This window comes from Martes martes, assembly GCF_963455335.1.
Source record: "Martes martes genome assembly, chromosome: 6".
In the NCBI taxonomy this organism is placed as follows: Eukaryota; Metazoa; Chordata; class Mammalia; order Carnivora; family Mustelidae; genus Martes; species Martes martes.
In genome coordinates, this window is record NC_137893.1 from 97,928,122 (window position 1) to 97,942,469 (window position 14,348).

At 45.2% G+C, this 14,348-nt stretch overlaps 1 protein-coding gene across 2 annotated transcripts; it reads left to right on the top strand.

The window, feature by feature from the left end:
- Nucleotides 1-1,094: 1,094 nt before the first annotated feature.
- Nucleotides 1,095-13,058, top strand: TMEM14A (transmembrane protein 14A). Of its 2 annotated transcripts, none has more exons than XM_080805131.1 (5): nucleotides 1,095-1,315; nucleotides 4,625-4,716; nucleotides 9,334-9,435; nucleotides 11,172-11,259; nucleotides 12,767-13,058. In XM_080805131.1, the coding sequence occupies exons 2-5, from the start codon at nucleotides 4,647-4,649 to the stop codon at nucleotides 12,804-12,806; spliced, it is 300 nt and encodes a 99-aa protein (XP_080661257.1). In that variant the 5' UTR covers nucleotides 1,095-1,315; nucleotides 4,625-4,646; the 3' UTR covers nucleotides 12,807-13,058. The 2 variants fall into 2 exon arrangements, with proteins under 2 accessions (XP_080661257.1, XP_080661256.1); XM_080805130.1 differs by having other exon boundaries at nucleotides 1,294-1,725.
- The last annotated feature ends 1,290 nt before the right edge of the window (nucleotides 13,059-14,348 follow it).

Here is a 14,348-nt window from a genome sequence, read left to right on the forward strand (position 1 = left end):
TATTCTTTCAGGTTTAGGTGAAAATGCCTTGAGTAGGAATATCATGGGACTGTTCCCAGCTTCCCATACCTCAGTGAAAGGGTCAAAGGGATCTCTGAGCAGCATCTTACAAATCCAGGCACTGACGTCTGAAGTCAGGGCCAAGTTATTTACTGGAGGTCCTATCAGGTAGAGATAACGGAAGCATTCCAAGAGGGTTTTTAGTTTTATTCTGGATAGGGCAAGTCCTGGAAGTCTGGAGAGAGGGTTGGGGGAGGCTAGGGTAAGGATGGGTAAGGAGTCTGGTTGGAGTTATAGTATGTGGTTTGGAAGGCAAAACCGGCGTGAAATGAGCATTTGTTGCCAGGAGGAACAATTCCAAATCCACTAAATGTTCATTTCCGGGATCGGATGATGCTGGGACTAGCCATGACTTAAAGTGCATTGCAAGTCTGTCAGTCTCTACCTTTCCCTTCACATAATTAGGCCCAGCAGATCCTGGGCGTGGAGTATAAAACCGGGATCCTGAGCTCCCCTCCACATCTCGAGTGGAGATATAATGAAGGGAGTGATAAAATGTGTGTGATATAATGAAGGGAGCTCCGGCTTTGAAACCAGACAAACTTAGGCTCTAACCTTTGTACCCCACTGAGACCTGAGACCGTGGACAACTCAATCACCCCACCTGTCTGAACCTTAGCTCCCCGCACTGAAAATGGGGACAGTCGCTGGCGAGAATCTAAAAGGCCCGACTGCTGTCCCCTGAGTGGTGAACGAACCTCAAGGTTAAAACTCCGCCTTCTGGGCGCGCCTGGATGGCTCAGTGGGTTAGGCCACTGCCTTCGGCTCAGGTCATGATCTCAGGGTCCTGGGATCGAGTCCCGCATCGGGCTCTCTGCTCAGCAGGGAGCCTGCTTCCCTCTCTCTCTGCCTGCCTCTCTGCCTACTTGTGATCTCTCTCTGTCAAATAAATAAATAAAATCTTTAAAAAAACAAAAAACAAAAAAAAACTCCGCCTTCTGGGATCCCGGCTACACCCAGACCTATTCTCTGCGGGGGCTTCCCCGTCCCGCCGGGTCCGGCAGGAGGCAGCAGACCCCAGCACCGACGCAGAGCCCGAGCGGAAAGCCGAGCAGAAAGAGCCAGCGGCGGAGGAACGGACCGGCCTCCGGGTCCGCAGCCCGTGCGAGGCACGCCCGGCGGAGGAGAGGGCGAGCCGTGGCGCATGCGCGCCTCGGGACCGGCACCGCCCCGAACCAGCAGGCTCTGCCCAGTGCGGGGAGGTAGCGCGCAGAATCAGGAGGCGCTCGCAGCGGGGACCGCTTCCGGACACCAGGTACGAGGCTGGCCCGAGGCTGGCTCCCGGTTTTTCTCTTTTGAGCGGCGGGAAGGCTCGGGGCTGCGGGTGAGCTGTACACCTCGCAGTCGAGAACTTCTCTCCTGAATTTTCTTGTAAAGGCACAGATCCGAGCAAAGATGCTAAGGACCTGGGGAGGAGTTTGCAGGGGGTGGGGGCTGCTTCTTCCAAACATCGATTCTCTCCATCTGCTGGGAATTCCCGGAATGTCTTCCTTCCGCGGCCCTGAATCTCCCACCTGTCCTCCTTCCGACCTTACTGGAGCTGGGGAGAGGCGGGGAAGGGATGGTGTTCTCCGATCACGGCACAAACGCTTGGCAGTTTAACCTTGCTAGTACCACCCAGACTTCATTCGAAAATGGTCTTTCGAGCCCCCAAGGAGTACAAAGGTAAGTAGTTTTTTATACAGTAGCTTAGGGAAAATCTCTTAGTGGGTCCCCCAAGTTTTGGAGGGCCAGGGGCAAGGCAGGGCCCTGTCACCTGGTTTCATACGCGGTGCAATAAAACATTTTTGCTGCATTGCACCCAAGATGCTTTCTGGCCTCTCCAAGTACTGAGGTAGTGTTTTCAGTGAGAGCCTGTGAAGCAAGGTGCCCATCAGCTCCTACTTCCATCACTTCCCTGTGTGGCTCTGGTCATATGGTCCTGCCATGGACATAGAGCAAGAAGGATGATTGCTTTTTGTCTGCAATTTCTCTCTGTATTCAGAAACTTCTTGCAAGGATTGGGAATAGGTGTATGTATTTTGCCTCCTTAGAATACTCAGCTCAGTAAGGAGATTAAGGGCACAGACTGTTGCCTGGTAGTAGAGAGATACTGAGGGTTGACCAGTTACAGAATGTCTTCCTTCGGGCAAAAGTTGTTCCTTTGGTTCATTCAGCAAGTATTTCTACACACTCTGCCTTGTGCGTGGCCGTGAGCTTGGTGATGTGGGGAGGACAAAGGTGAACTGAATTTGAGCTTAGCCCCGGAGGAGCTTGGCAGGGACTGAAGATAGGGAGGGGAGCTCAATGTAAGTAACTCCATGCCAGGTAGAAGGGGTGGGGCCCGAGGAGAGGATCAGAAGAAGACTGGGAGCTCAGAGGACGGAGAAGAATTGGCCTTTTACATCAGGTGGCCAGTTTAAGGAGATAATTAGGTTCCCAAATTACTGCCTGATGGTGAGTGATCTCATAAGCTTCCGATCTGTGTGTAGAGGTGTTTTCCTCACTGTGTGTCAGGCATCTTAGACTAGGTCTCAGGTAAGTCCCACCATTCCTGGATTCCTCCCTCCGCCTGCTACCACATCCCTGCTGGTCCAGTGCTCCCTGCCTCCGGGAGGAGCATCAAGCCCCCCGCCTCCCACCTCTCCTTCCTGGTGGGCCAATCCAGAGACCTAGATGTGAGTCATCTCTGACTCATCCCTCCCCCGGACTCCCCACATCCAGGCTTATTGATTCAATTTCCTGCACGTCTCTCAGAGCTGACCCACCCTCCTAGCCGTTGCTCCAGGCCAGGCCACCACCGGCTCTGGATTAGCTCAGCTTCCTGCTTCACTTCATCCCATCTCCTGCTACCACTGCGAGGAAGCACCAGCTCGAATTAAATCTGGTGGAGAGACTCGCTTCGCTTCAGTCATCCCTACTGCCCTTGAGACAGAACCCAGCCTCCCTTTACAGCACTTAGAAGTGTCCTGGCCCTGTCTTTTTCCCCAGGCCCGTTTCTTCACAGCTGCCCTGCACGCCTGTCCATTTTGAGAACAGGCCATGCTTTCTCATGCCACTAGGCTTTTGCACACGTTCTCCCTGCTGCCTAGAGCACATCCTTCCCTGCCACCCTCTTTGCTCGGTTTACTCCTCCTCTCCCCAAGATTCCAGCCGGGACCCTGTTTGCTCTAGGAATCCCCCCTTAGGCTCACAAGTCACCATAGGCTCCACTTCTTGATATGGTGCCTGTGCATCTCCTCATAGGGCTCATCCACACGTCTTCCTCCTCTGCTGTGCTGTACTAAAAGGCCAGAGCCAAGTCCAAGGACTTTCCATGCCTTCCTGCTGCCTTGCACAAAGAAGATGTGCAGGGGCGCCTGGGTGGCTCAGTTGGTTAAGCCTCTGCCTTCTGCTCAAGTCATGATCCCGGGATCCTGGGATCAAGCCCCACATCGGGCTTCCTGCTGAGCATGCAGCCTGCTTCTCCCTGCCACTCCCCTGCTTGTGCTCTCTGTCTGTGTCAAAGAAATAAATAAAATATTTTCTTAAAAAAGAAGACATTCAATAAATAGTTGTTAAGTGGAGTTGAGCATAAGCTGTAACATTATGGTTTGATTCACTGAGTGCCTGAGTCATAAATTCACTCCGTCTCTGTTGTTTTCTCAGCAAGCTGGCACAGTCATGGCCTCACACATGTCAAGCTTAAAAATGGGTATAGGGTGAAAGAAGAACAATCATTATTCAAGCAGCTAGTATTTGAGGAGTGCCCAGTACATGCAGGCCCTGTTGTAAGCGTTCTTCAGTATTACCTAGTTTAATCACCACAACCCTGTGAGGTAATTTTATCATTATCCGTATTTTACAGGTGGAGAGACTGAGTTGCAGAGAGATTAGGGACCATGCACAGTGTTACATAGCTAGCAGGCAGCGGCAGCAGGCTTGGAGCCAAGCATACACTGTGGAATTCGATTAAGTCTTTGGGAACAACAGTAGGTCAGACGGACCGTGAGAAGCTGACAGGGCTGAAGATGGAAGGCAGTGCGGTGTGGTCGCAGCTTAAAGCTGCGAGACCAATGGAAGTGATGGATCCAGAACTGTACAGATCCGAAAGACATGAATTTTATTTGCATATAGATATAGAAGCAGCACTGGGAATCAGAAATTAAAAGAATTAGAAAGCTGCAAGGAACTTTAGGGTTCATCTCATCTACTTCCCTCACTTTGGGGGGGAGTCAGTGTCAGGGATGGGGCATGAGTCAAGGCCCAACAGCCTGCTACTAACCAGTACCCATGTCTCCAGCCTGTAGCCAGCACACTTTCTCCTGCATCTTACGGATTCCCAGGTAGGATTTTCATGGAACTTCTCACCCCTAGGTATATGTTTCGACTGCTGCTATGAGACACATAGGATATTCTCATCACTCACGTGATTTTATGCCAGGGGCTTCATTATATTCGTCAGTGATTTACCATTGATTAAGCATGCATGTTTCTGGCTGAGCTTGAAATTAATCTCTGTAATTCTGTGGAATACATACCATTTTTGTATTACCTATGCTCCCCCCAGTTCTTTTTATTTTGTTAAACTTGTCCCTTCACCCAGCGGTAGAATTGCTACCTTGCCAATGGACCTGATCGGATTCGGTTATGCGGCCCTTGTGACATTTGGAAGCATCTTGGGATATAAGCGGAGAGGTAAGCCTTAACCGTATTTTTCATCCAAGGGCCTTGGTGGGGGATTGGTGGTTGTGCTAAGATCATCTGAGGGTTTCAAGTTGGTGTAGCCACTTTGGAAAACGGTGTGGAGATTCCTTTAAAAATTAAAAATAGAGCTACCCTATGACCCTGCAATTGCACTACTGGGTATTTATCCCAAAGATACAGATGTAGTGAAAAGAAGGGCCATCTGTACCCCAATGTTCATAGCAGCAATGGCCACCATCACTAAGCTGTGGAAAGAGCCCAGATGCCCTTCAACAGATGAATGGATAAAGAAAATATGGTCCATGTATACAATGGAGTATTATGCCTCCATCAGAAAGGATGAATACCCAACTTTTGTATCAACATGGATGGGACTGGAGGAGGTTATGCTGAGTGAAATAAGTCAAGCAGAGAGAGTCAATTATCATATGGTTTCGCTTATTTGTGGAGTATAAGGAATAACATGGAGGACATGGGGAGGTGGAGAGGAGAAGGGAGTTGAGGGAAATTGGAGGGGAAGAAGAACCATGAGAGACTGTGGACTCTGAGAAAAAAGCTGAAGGTTTTGGAGGAGAGGGGGGTGGGGGGTTGGGTGATCCTGGTGGTGGGTATTATGGAGGGCACTTATTGCATGGAACACTGGGTGTGGTGCATAAACAATGAATCTTGGAACACTGGGGAAAAAAAAAAGATCATCTGAGGGTTTGTAAATAAGACAGGAAGCTGAAGAGGTCCTAGAGGTGACCGAGGACCAGCATGTCTTTCATGGAAGGGAGTTGTAGAGGGCAGGGGGCTGGGTGTGACAGAGCAACCCAACCCAGCTGTCTGGGTCTGTCTTCACCTGTCATTATCAACTGGGTAATTAATTGACTCAACCTCCTCAGGGCTACTCGCTTATTATCAAATGAGGATTTTTGTTTGTTTACATACTCCTAGTATCAAAAACTGAATTATGTTGATACTGTGTTTTGCAAAGGAAAATTTGTTAAATACTTAGATATCCTCTCAGAGGTTGTCTCTTCATCTATATCCAAAAGAGGGGAGAAAAAAAAAAAGCAGTTGATAAGTTTTCATGCAAAAAAACGAAAGGTTCTATTTGTGACATTGATAGGCTGCAACTTGAGTGAAAAAGCCAGGTCTACATGGGTATTAGAGGGACCCCTTATTTAGCGATTGCTAAGAAGTCCAAGGTCAGAAACACAGGTCTCTGTGGGGACTAAGGGGTGGCAGGTTAAAACAGAGTATTTTTTTTTTTCATTCTACAGTATTTACTTCTTTTGCTTTTTTTTTTTGTATTTTTTTATTTTTATTAGCATATAATGTATTATTAGCCCCAGGGGTACAGATCTGTGAATTGCCAGGTTTACACACCCTCCCCAATGTCCATAAACCACCCCCCGCCACAACCCTCAGTTTGTTTTGTGAGATTAAGAGTCTCTTATGGTTAAAACAGAGTATTTTCTAAGATTCCTGAGAACCTCTAATTCACTTGGACTTTTGTTTGTTGCTCTTATGTTCTCTCTCAATGGGTGTAGCATATGTATTCAATGGAAAAATATGATGGCACCAAAATATATGATGGCTCAGCTGCACAATATGGTCCCTTGGCCTCCTACAGGAGCCCCCAACTGCGTGATCCTGGAAGCCCCTGGGGGCATATGTTCACAAAGAAGCCCACTCCCGTGTAATGTGGGTTAAGAGCACAAGCCACAGCATCAGGCTTTCCTAAATTCTGCTTGTGACATTACTCCTTACTAGCTCGGGTGCTCATGTGTTTTAACTTCTGGGCTCCGATTCCTCATTTGTATGTTGATCAGTTAGGATTAAATAAGATAATGCATATAACACATTTCACATAGTTACTGGCTGGAAGAAGGGCTTGATATTCCTGTTTCTGCTGTTACTCCCTGCCAGGGGGAGAGTCTATGGGCCAGTGAGACAAAATACCTTTTTCTGGTTTCGTATTCTATATTCTTAGCTGCTTGTGGCCCCAGTGTCTTAGAGCTTTTGTATAAAGTGAATCAGTTCTTTCTGTTTTCACTTAAAACTTCCCTAGATATGAATCCCCTAGAGTTCAGCAGGAGACTCTTCACGGGACAGTTACTGAGAACAGTGTTGAGTAGGGTGAAGATGTGATGTCAGGATGGTGTTTGGTAAGAGGACAAGTATATCTGAATCCTGTACAAGACCAAGTGCCGGACATAGTTGGGTCAGAGTGAGGGGCTGATAGATTTCTTCTCTTGCCGGGAGCAGACAAAGGGGAGAGAGTCAGCACAGCGGCACCAAGTTCTAAGTTCACCCCTCTCCCACACAGGTCCCCAGAAAAGTGCATACCCAAGTAGATACTATGATTTGGAGGCTTTTTCTGAGCCAGGTAGCCAGTGCCCAAAGCCTAAGATGGGCAGAAATCTCTCTTGGCCTTCTCCTGCACCAGGGCTGAACCTGGCTACCTACCTTCTACTCCAGTTCAAGGTCAGGGCACAGCAGCCCCTCCAGAGAGGAAGAGGGGAGCAGGAGAGCAGGTGTCTTGCTCTGAGGGAGGGAGGCCCCCATGTGCACCTCCCAACTCCTTTGAAAACTCCGTTGAAACTCCTTGAGACTGCCCCAGCCAGGTTGGCACTTGAAGGAGGGGTTGTGGGGCACAGCTTGGCACTTCTTTTTTCTTTTTTGGTACCTGCACTATAGACTGAGCTTTTTTTGCAGGATCTGGCTCCCTTCCACGAGCCGTGGCCTTCTTACGATGGAGAGCCTGCCCATCCTCATTGTTTGCTGTCTGACCTCGGCAAGACTCAGGTGCAGCTGCTTCCCCTGCCTGCACATATGTCCGTCAGATGGGGAGGATCCCAGCAGTGCAGAGCTCATCAGGGTGTGCAGAAAAGAGTCTGAGGTCTCTAAGTGAGATGACACCTTAATTAAGGTGACCTAGTCATGCGTTCCAGAAAATGCTTCAATCCCCTTGACTGTGTTCTAATCTGCCGTCTTCTGCTTAAACATGACCCATTTAACAGGGAGTGCCCGGGCCTGCATTTTGTCAGCGTTTATCAAGTGCTGCCAAGTACCCAGCACTGGGTCAGGCCCTGGAAAACAGCAGTGAGCAAAAAGAGATGGTGCCTGCAAGCAAGTCGGGGGGCTGACCTTAAATACGTGGACAAGTGCACAAATACAGGATGGCGAATTGTGAGAGGCTCTGGCGGGGCCCCTTGTTCAGAGTGGTGTGTCAGAGAAGATGTCTCTAGGAGCTGACCCTTAGGAGACAGGTGCGCTGCAGTTGGCCAGGCGGACAGGGCAGGGAGAGCAGTCCAGGCAGGAAACAGCGTGTCTGGAAGCCATGAAGAATAAAGACTGGGGCGTATTCAGGGACCTGATCAAAGGCAAGGCTCCCATGATCAAGTGGACTTGGGTTTTTCCCGAAGTGCAGTAGGAAACACTGACCGTTTTTAATTAGTGGAGTGACGGGTGTGAACATATGATTTCAGGAGACCATGTTGCCGTGTTTGCAGAATAGATTTGAGGGGAGGGAGGAACAATGAGGAATTTAAAGTTCTCTCCAACTGTAACATTCTAAGCCTTTGTATATTTGACGTGGATGGTATTACTAACACTGTTTTGCAACTGACAAAACTCAGAGACTAAGTTCCTTAGCCAAAGTCCTGCAGGCAACAAATGGAAGAATTAGGACTAGAACCCAGAGTGTATGGCTTCTCATTCAGAATGCTGCTGTGTGTGTGTGCGCGTGCGTGTGTGCGCACGTTACTGCAATGGTTTTTAACCCTGGCTACCATCTGAATTTCCTATAGATATTTAAAACATAGGGCTGCCTTGGCCCTACCCTGAGGGATTCCAATCTGATAGATTCTAAATAGAGTGAGTTCCACGAAGCACCAACTGTGTGTATGTGTGTGTGTGTGTGTGTCTGTCTGTCTGTCTGTCTTGTGCACAATGTCCCTGGCATGAGGCCCATTGCCGGCCAGTGGGCTGGAAGTGCTTGGTGTTGGTCACCGTGCCCTGGGGCAGTGGATGAATGGACTGAGGGCAGGAGAGCACTGGGTGGGAGGCTACTGGCTGTTCCCATTTCTCAGTACAGTCCCCATTCATCTGGGAGTCCTGACATCCCGAGGCTCGAAGCTTTGTTAATTATTCAGGACAGAACGATCGCTTGCTTTGCTCAGGACTTCTCTTCCTACCTCTGTGAGCTTAAATACCAGCGCATCCTATTCTCATTATCACAGCCTCAGAGTAAAAAGACAGAGGCAAGGAGAAGAGGGGGAAAAAAGGACAGAGAGAGGTGTAAAGAAGTCAACCGATTGTCCTAGGTCATGCAGTCAGGGTCAGAACTGCTGCCAGCAGGCAGGCTTTCATATTCACTCAAGCCTTATCTAACCGTGGCACTGCTGTGTATTCGAGGTTCCTTGCCTTGCATTTCGGCTTCAGCAGGGACCAGTCATATTAGAAACTGTCCATGAAGAGGCGGGTATATAATTTGGCTTTGTCTAGTTATAGTGCCCACCTAGATATGCATTTGAAGGTGCATGTATCATACTTGAAAGAAAGGAAGGCATTCCTTTCATTTGGGGATTCTCTCTCTGAGCCCTTCTTTTTTTTCCCCAGGTGGCGTTCCATCTTTGATCGCTGGTCTTTTCGTTGGATTTTTGGCTGGCTATGGAGCCTACCGTGTCTCCAATGACAAGCGAGATGTCAAACTATCACTGTGTAAGTAAGACATTTTTTCCAGTTATGAAGGGTCGAACCTTGGGAAGGACTTTTTTGATACTCTGTACTAGGTATACTGGAAAATGTGCAGTCATGTGGTAAGTAGATATGCATGTGTGGAGACTGAACACAATTCTTGTTCCTTTCTAGACTGACCCAATCAAAAACAAGGATATTGCTCCCAGGCCTTCAGATACAGAAGCATGTTTCTATGAAACTAATTACTAGAAAAATAAAATTAGAAAAATTAAGGAATTATGTCCAGATTTTCTGCTAACACCCTTAAGTGCCTATTAGCATAGTTTTTGTGTTGCTATTAAAATACCTAACAAGACAGCCTCGCATTATTTTATTTAATTCACAAGCAGCTTTTAGATCCTGTTTTACCCTAGGACTCGATCTAGAAAACCAAGGCTGACCTTTTTTTAGCTTCTTCCCTTGTTGGGCTTAGCAGGGGAATGTCCACAGTAAAAATGGAAACCTGTGTGTGTAGGCCCAGGATGCTTGGCTGTCTTTAGCCTAGCTTGAGATCCCGTGAACGTTTGGAAATTGTTTCCATTTAATTTGATTATTATTCAGAGTGCGCTGGTGGTATGGAAGACAGGACAAATAAAGACAAATTATATCAGTTCGGTCTTTCGGAGAGAAAGAGACTTAGTGTTGTATTTTTTTCCCTTGACTTGTTTGAAATAGGAGCTAGGGATAGCTTTTAATAATGAAATGATGTCAAAAGAAGAAACATATCAGGGTGCCTGGGTGGCTCAGTGGGTTAAGCCGCTGCCTTCGGCTCGGGTCATGATCTCAGGGTCCTGGGATCGAGTCCCGCATCGGGCTCTCTGCTCGGCAGGGAGCCTGTTTCCCTCTCACTCTCTCTGCCTGCCTCTCTGCCTGCTTGTGATCTCTCTCTGTCAAATAAATAAATAAAATCTTTTTAAAAAATTAAAAAAAATTAAAAAAAGAAGAAACATATCAGCAAGATGTGAATATTTGGGCTTTTTATTCACATGCATTTAAGTAGTTCACGTGTGTTTATTGTCCGTCATTTTGTTCTTTATATCAGCTGGTGATTTTTCCTTGAAAGCTGTTCTGAAATTGCGACGTTGGCATCCCCGTCTCTTCCATAAAACATTCTCTCTTCATACTGGGTCAGCTCCTCAAAGGCTGGTGGGACGCTTCTGAGTGTAATATTATTGCCCAGACTGTTCTTACTTAGCCTCCGGGCATCCATTTCCCAAAATGCAGTACTGCAAATTACAATCAATCAGCCTTTTTTCCTTTTTTCCCGTATTTTTTTACTCATCAAGTCTTACTTAAAAGACTCTGATTATTTTCTTTACTTTCACTTAAATGAGCATTTATTGGATGTCTCCTGTGGGTCCAGACAGACTCCCCAGAGTTTTTGAGGAAAGCTGAAGAAGACACTGTCCTAGCCTTCCAGGAGTTTCTACAAACAGAAATTTAAGTTAGACAAAGACTTTTTCTTCTGAAGATATTTCGGGAATGGATTTTAACATGTTGCTTACTCAGAAACCTTTTTGATAAGCTAGTTTATAAAGTCTTTTAAGAGAGCATTTTATCTTTTTAAGAAGATAGCAATTTAATACTTATATATAATAGCTGTTATATTAGAAAGCTGAAACAATGTCTCTCTCTCTCTCTCTCTCTCTCTTTTTTTTCATGAGCAAGCATTGATAATGTGTTTGAAACTCTGGTTCATGCATTGGTTGGGTTTTTAGTTACAGCTTTCTTCCTGGCCACCATAATGGGTGTGAGGTATAAGAGATCTAAGAAAATCATGCCAGCTGGGCTGGTTGCAGGTTTAAGGTAAGAAATACTATTTTTCTGTACTTTTTCTTCTGCCATCATTTAATGTGGACTTTTTGGCAAAAGTCAGTTTTAACTTGAAAAGGTCAGCGTGATTTTTGTTAGAGCAAGCGTGACTATAAAACCTTAAAGTATCATGCCTGCGGTCCGTCTTTGGTATTGACGTCCCCAGGAACATTTTTGTGGAGTACATGAAGAGTTGCTATAGTATCTGACTGCATGTACTCAAGTTTTTTAGAATAAAGAACTGAATTCAGCCTTTTTTTCCTCAAGATTTACTCATCTGAAACAGTAAATGTATTCATTTAAATCTGATACTCAGTCTCTCTTAGAGCGTTGGACAGAGTGATAGCCTGCTACACTTCTTTGAGTTTTCAAGGGAAGGACAGTTAATATTTTTAAAAAAAGAAATAAAGAGGGAGCCTCGTATTTCTCTTAATTTGATCCCAGTAATTCTATCCATGAGATTAAACATATTACCATGTACAAATTTATAGTGACATTTTTAATTCTTCCTGGAGGCAGCCTTTATATGCTGAAAGCCTTAAAGTTGTTTACTTCCTTTGCTACACATTTGTACTTTTTGGAATGTATTCCAAAGAAATAATGAAATGTATAGAAAGGCTGATGTTTATTGCAACTTTATTTCTAATGGAACACATGATAAACTGAAAAATTAGAAACAACCTAAAAACTCATCAATAAGGAAATGTTTCAATAAGGCTTTTGTCCACGTAATGAAATATTGAACAGCAATGACATGACACATTTTCAAAAACTATTTAGTGACATTGGAACATCTTAATGATATAGTGGGAGATAAAAACAAATAAACAACCAAATCTGAGCGTGATCTCAGAAGTTTGTGTGTAAAAAACCAAGATAGGAAAGAGATGCTTCCAACTTTAATAGTGTTTATCACTGGATGATAATGCAATGAGTAAATTTCTCCATTCTACTTTTCTTCAGAATTTTCTCGTGTGGCTGTGTATCATGTTTATGACTTGGTGGGAGGGGGCATGAGGGTCAGGGAGGACTGTGACTACAAAGGACTGTTTTCCAGTTACGGCTGTGTTCTAAAAATGATCTTGGTGATAGAAGGAATCAGAGGTAGGGTTTATGGGTCAAGAAGAACAAGACCCCAGTCAGTGGAAAGTAGCTGAGATTATGATAACACCCCAGAATTGCTCCTTGCTTCTTATTTTTAAGCCACTTGCCCTTACTAGCTTATGAAAGGTTTGTGTTCCTCTCCAAACCTGAGGTTCACCTCAGATTTTCAGAATCATGAGTTCTGATTTTGCTCAGTCAACCAGCATTTTTAAGTGGCTAATTCAACCAGGTCTGGGAAGTTCCAGTACAGGGATAATTACGGAGATCACCCTGCTCCGAAGAGAAGCGAGCATCTTGGAAACCAAAGTTTAGTAACAGTACGGGTTAGGTGAATATACGAACCTCTGTCTTATGCCACGTAAGCGTGACCCGCTCTTTGCCTTTTATTTTAATCCAGCCTCATGATGATTCTGAGACTTATCTTACTGCTGCTCTGAGAATCCAGAGGAACTGAAGACTAAATTCATAGGATTCTACTGTAACGGGCAGAGCATACACTTTGGATTTAAAAGATAAACTTCAAGGTGGAATATTAATGTGTCTTATTTTACGTTACAAACAACAGAAACGCTCCAAAATGAACACTAGTTTGAGGGATTTTTTTTTTTTAACTGAAAACTTGACTGTTTTCTACTTGTCAGATAATGGTCTTGTTAAAGGTATTCAATAAATCGTTATACATGCTTTCAGTTACTGTGTCTACTTTTATATATGTAAGGGTTTTGGGGGTTTTTTTGGACAATTCCAAATACTCCTTTCTGAAGTTTAAATGAAACTGTAAGTTCCCAGATAATGGAATGCCAGAAGTGACCTTCACAAAAGGTGCTAATGTAGCTTCTTGTCCTTTGTGTTATATTAGAAATTATAGTTCTTGCATTTTAATTTTATTGCTGCCAGTGTTATTTTCCCCTTTAAAAAAACTCTCTTCTCTGTCTGCGTACTAACAATCTATTCAGTATTCAAATAAAATGCATTCTGTTTTACACCCGTTTCTCTCATTTTAGTGTCCTCTCTCTATACTCGAATCATGTTCAACGTTTAGATGTTCGATTATTCAAGAAAGAGACTGGGAGCTCTTCCTCCCCAGCAGGTGTCCTCCCTTGCTGGAACAGTAAGAATTCTGAAACAAAAATGCTTTTGTCCATTTTGTCCCAAATCACCACTTTATTTTTAGGCAGAGTTAGGACAGTGTCCACGGTACTTACTTTTAGGCCCCAGACTAAACGTCAAGAGACCTGACCCCGAGCCCAGTTCTCCCACTGACTGGTTATAGGTTCTTTGGAAGGTCGTTTACTCTCTCTGGGTCTCAGTTTCTCATCCTAAGGAGGAATTGGGAGTAAACGGTTTGATGAGATCCCTTAAAGCTCTAAAAAGCTGCCGTTCTGATCCCGTTGCCTCTACTCCACGGTGTCCGATTACAAACCCATTCTTTATGTGAAGTGGTAGGTGGAGCCCCAACTGCACTGTTGTGTTCAGTTCCCTTTCCCAGCTGACTTTCAGGGAAGGCATTAGGCTTCCAGTGATAAGTAATTCAATTAAGGGAAGGGAGGAAGAAAGAAAGAACCTACCAGTTTAACCAAATAGAAACCCCAGACAGACTATGATTATAGTTTGAAAAAAGTATAAAAGTAGAAACTAAATGTGAAATTAATTATAAAAATATATGCCATATCTGTAAAATACTCTAGTGATTGAAAGTTAGAAACTGGGGGCGCCTGGGTGGCTCAGTGGGTTAAGCATCTGCCTTTGGCTCAGGTCATGATCTCAGGGTCCTGGGATAGAGTCCCACAGGGACTGCTCAGCGGGGAGCCTGCTTCTCCTTCTGCTTCTGCCTCTCCCCCCAATTCATGTTTTCTCTCTCTCTCTTTCTCTCTCCTGCTAATAAATAAAATATTTTAAAAAAATAAATAAAATCTAAAAAAAAAAAAAAGGTAAGAAACTAGCTTGAAGCTATGCCCTGTTCTGGACTTTTTCCAAAA